We start from the raw sequence: 4516 nt of genomic DNA, 5'->3' as shown, positions 1-4516 counted from the left end.
TTTTTGCAGGAATTTGTGACTGAAAATGACGTCGAAGCCCAGGTGATGACATGCAGGCAGCTACCATCCGATTCAAGTGAGTAAAACCTTTTAGAGTTCCAGGCTGCTGGTTCGTGAAAGGTAAAGAGCACTGCTGGCCTCTCATTGATGATCCAGGTTGCTGGTTTCTCAACAAAAATCCAGGTTGTTGATCTTGGGTAAGTAGTCCATGTTGTTGCCCTCCGGTTGACATAACAAGCTGATTCATGTCTGCCGGTGATCCATATTGTCGATTTCCAGCAGGTAAACAAGTCTGCTGATTCAAAAATATAGGCTGCTTGTTCCCTTGGAGACCTCCTAGTTGCTGGTTTTCACTCACCAATGCAGGCTGTGGAGTTCCTATCAGATACATAGGTTGTTGATTACCCATGGCCAAACAAGGTTGCTGGTTTCTTATGGTCATGGGAGGTTTCTGGTTATCGAATGGAAAGCCGGTGAGTTGGTTTTTCATCTGAAGCCAAGCTTGTTCGCTTTCCATTGGGAACTGGGTGTTATCGGTTGCCACTGGGAACTGGGGTTGCTGATTTCCTATCAATAATTCAGGTTGTTGGTCTCTGGCCAGTAATTGTGTATAATTTTCTTGTAATACTCTGGGTAGTTTTTCTGGCTGGTTTCCCGTTGACGCTTCAAGTGGCTGGTTCGAAGCAACCAATTCATTGCTCTGCTCTATTTGTGTTGCTGAAATCGGGAAACTACCACTAGTTCCACCAGTGGCATCTCTGATCTCAGAAAATGACTTTGAGCCACTCTGGACAAATTCAGCCACAGAGTCACCTTGCCTCGCATCTCCAGATTCCTCCAAGTTAAAATTCAAAGCTTTTCTGCAACTTTTGAGTGTGACTTCAGGGATTTTGTTGCTCATACGTCCAACATTGGCTTGCTTTTTAGTAGTTGATTCTTCCAAGTTTTTCTTTTGAGCTTTCTTCCTTTTGCTACTCCCCGTTTCTTTAGATTTCATATTCTCCTGAGTTGCAGGTTTGCGTGGCTTCCTTTTAGGTTTGCCTTCCACGACCACCTTGGGCATGAACTTCTTTCTCCTTTTTGAGGGTTTCTGCTGAGGTGTCATGTTCAGATCAAAATCCAGAACATCTTGTCTCCTGCCATCATTTTGTTTAGTAACCTCCGTCGAATTAACAACAGACGANCGAATGGAAAGCTGGTGAGTTGGTTTTTCATCTGAAGCCAAGCTTGTTCGCTTTCCATTGGGAACTGGGTGTTATCGGTTGCCACTGGGAACTGGGGTTGCTGATTTCCTATCAATAATTCAGGTTGTTGGTCTCTGGCCAGTAATTGTGTATAATTTTCTTGTAATACTCTGGGTAGTTTTTCTGGCTGGTTTCCCGTTGACGCTTCAAGTGGCTGGTTCGAAGCAACCAATTCATTGCTCTGCTCTATTTGTGTTGCTGAAATCGGGAAACTACCACTAGTTCCACCAGTGGCATCTCTGATCTCAGAAAATGACTTTGAGCCACTCTGGACAAATTCAGCCACAGAGTCACCTTGCCTCGCATCTCCAGATTCCTCCAAGTTAAAATTCAAAGCTTTTCTGCAACTTTTGAGTGTGACTTCAGGGATTTTGTTGCTCATACGTCCAACATTGGCTTGCTTTTTAGTAGTTGATTCTTCCAAGTTTTTCTTTTGAGCTTTCTTCCTTTTGCTACTCCCGGTTTCTTTAGATTTCATATTCTCCTGAGTTGCAGGTTTGCGTGGCTTCCTTTTAGGTTTGCCTTCCACGACCACCTTGGGCATGAACTTCTTTCTCCTTTTTGAGGGTTTCTGCTGAGGTGTCATGTTCAGATCAAAATCCAGAACATCTTGTCTCCTGCCATCATTTTGTTTAGTAACCTCCGTCGAATTAACAACAGACGAGTCCACAATGCTCTTCATACTTTTGTCAGATTTCGGCTCTGTGATTTCATGTCCAGTGGTAGTAGTTATCTTTTCAAGGAATCCATTCTTTTCACCAGTTGTGCACAGACTGGGCGTTGACGGTACAGATTGAAACGAACTTTCAAAGACGGACCCAACTACTTCTCTTCTAACTGGTGAATTCAGATTGTAAAGAGGCTTACTACACGCTGGAGTTCCATCTGTTCAAAACCAAGACTTCCTTCAGAAATGGTATGCTCTATGAAATCCAATGATGATATGCAATGCCAGTTTGGCTCATGCTTAAAAGGTTCTCTAATTCATGCACATACCAATAGAACACCTTAAGATCTAAGTACTGCCAAAACGAGGGAAAAAACAAAAAAAAAGAACTGCAAAAAAAGATTTGATCACTCACATTGACGAACCTGGAATAAGTGATCCCCACCACTCAGCAAGCTTGTGAAGGAGAACGGCATCTGCACGGGATCCAACAAGTCGTCCAATTCAAACTCAGTACAGCCAGCTTGAGAACTGCCACTTTGGATGAAAGAACTGTTTACCATACCCACATCTGAAGTAAATATTCCATTGACCAGCTCTACGTTACCGGTGGTGTTTCTGATAACAGGTGCTAAACGAGAATTTGCATCACTCCTGCCCAAAAGATCCCTCTCACTATTACTCCTACCTTGACCATATGGTCCTTCTAAGTTATTAACCATCCTATTTGTGTTTATCACCCCTTGATGAGCACCATGGTTATAAACCACATTTTGATCCATTCCCTGCACCGCATAGTTAAGATCACATACAGCACCACTGTTGCAGAATCCCCTCTCTTCAAACTCACCACCTGAAGGAACCCCATTTAGATCCTGGTGCATCACTCTCTCATCTACGATCAGACTTGATGTACCTTGCAGAGGTTTCTTGGGTGTAAATGGAATCCAAGAACCCCTGAGTTGGAACTCTTTTTGAGTTTGATTCTCCAAAGGAACTCGAAAATAGCTATCCCCAGGATCATCGGCCCTCGAATTCATACCAAACTAATAAGCCCTAGAAAATCACTCCCCCCTTCTTCAACCCTATCACTCTAGTAATTACCAATGCAATACCTAACCAAATCCTCCACAAATTGTTTCTACCTAACACTCTCCAAACACCAAAACCAGGTTAGAAGGACGAACACTCATTTTAAGGCGACATCAACATAAGAATCTGCACCCAAAAAATGAAGTAAATAAAAAAAAAAATATTCAGATATTTTTCTTTCTCGACACAACAAGAAACACATTTAATTTGAAAGATAGTGATAGCTGGAATCCAAAAAAAAATAAATGAGAAACGTCAAAAAATAAAGTAGACAATGTTTTCTGGGAAAGGAAGATAAAAGCAAATCTGGGTTAATTATTACGCATTAATCAAAAATTTCTCAGGTGTTAAATGGCTGAGATTATAATCAAAAACAGAAATAAGAAATTGAGAATCTTCTCGTGATCGGAAGATGTTGTAACAGCTGAACAAATTCCAGATAAATGAAAAGAGGAAACTAATAATCAAATAAACAATAAATGGAGCTAGAAAAGCTCACCAGGTCTGAGCTTCTGATTCTCAGGCGAGTCAATGCCGGAGAAAACTGAGTCAGCTCTGCCGTTAGAGATAGATAAGCATCAAGAGAGAGAGAGAGAGAGAGAGAGAGTGGTGACATGTAGAAGAAACCAAGTGAGTCACAGATATAGCAATTATAAATATTGGGCCCTGAAGCCCAAAACTAGATCCACCCCACCAGGATTTGTTGCTTTTAAGTTTCCGTATTTTGTTCAATTAATTGTCATTAATCCTTTTTAAATGGTTTAAGCATTCAAAGTTGATTTGATTCAGTCAAAATACTGATGACAACGCCAAGATGAAGCAACGTAAGTAGCGTTTTTTTTGGGCCTTATAAAAATATGTTCAGTAGAATCATATTGTGAAATAAATTTATTAATTGTTTGTTCTTCTTCTAAACTTAATATAGTAACTAGTAAGCATGTTAACACGTTTATTTAATTGGCATTTAATACATATATTTTTTTGTTTAGCGGTCAAAAAAAAATTACATTTTTAAAAATATATCTCGTACTTGTGTTTGTTTTACCACTATTTTCGTATCTAATTCACACTAATTGAGTAATTAAACAATACTTTGGACCCAATTGGAATATAAAACCCGACCCGATGGTTAAGGAATTGTATAAAACGACAAGTTTCCGCGTGGTGGCCATTAAATGATTGTGACGGATCTCTTCCTACCCCCGAATACTTTCGCTTTAGTCCCTCATCTTTTCGGATAATCCTATTTTAAACCAAAGAAAGGTTATCTGATCCCAAGTTTATTATCTGCTGCTCCTTTTATTTTTCTGTATTTTTTAATTTGACTCCCATATATTAAATTTGTCAGTGTTCACGAGTTACGTGTCTCAACGAGTCACGAAACATTATATTATGAGATTCTTGCTCTATTTCAGAATTTATAGCTGAGGTAATAATTTTGAATTTTCTGTTGACTATATAATTTGGTTCTTATTATAGTCAATATTGTCGTAATGGACATACGATTTCTTTT

The 4516-nt window shown here is 39.7% G+C and overlaps 1 protein-coding gene across 1 annotated transcript in view; it reads right to left on the bottom strand.

Moving 5' to 3' along the window:
- The window catches only part of LOC104768648 (transcriptional activator DEMETER-like), an 11407-nt gene extending 7798 nt beyond the window's left edge, over positions 1-3609 (bottom strand). The window contains exons 1-4 of the mRNA XM_010492669.2: positions 3503-3609; positions 2327-3129; positions 1738-2129; positions 6-1069 (exon numbers count right to left, since the gene is read on the bottom strand). Coding sequence (XP_010490971.1) covers positions 6-1069; positions 1738-2129; positions 2327-2951 — 2081 coding nt within the window. The 5' untranslated portion in view covers positions 2952-3129; positions 3503-3609. The remainder of the gene's footprint in view (positions 1-5; positions 1070-1737; positions 2130-2326; positions 3130-3502) is intronic.

Source organism: Camelina sativa, chromosome 20 (genome assembly GCF_000633955.1).
Source record: "Camelina sativa cultivar DH55 chromosome 20, Cs, whole genome shotgun sequence".
Taxonomy (NCBI): Eukaryota; Viridiplantae; Streptophyta; class Magnoliopsida; order Brassicales; family Brassicaceae; genus Camelina; species Camelina sativa.
This window is presented reverse-complemented; position numbering and strand designations above follow the sequence as displayed.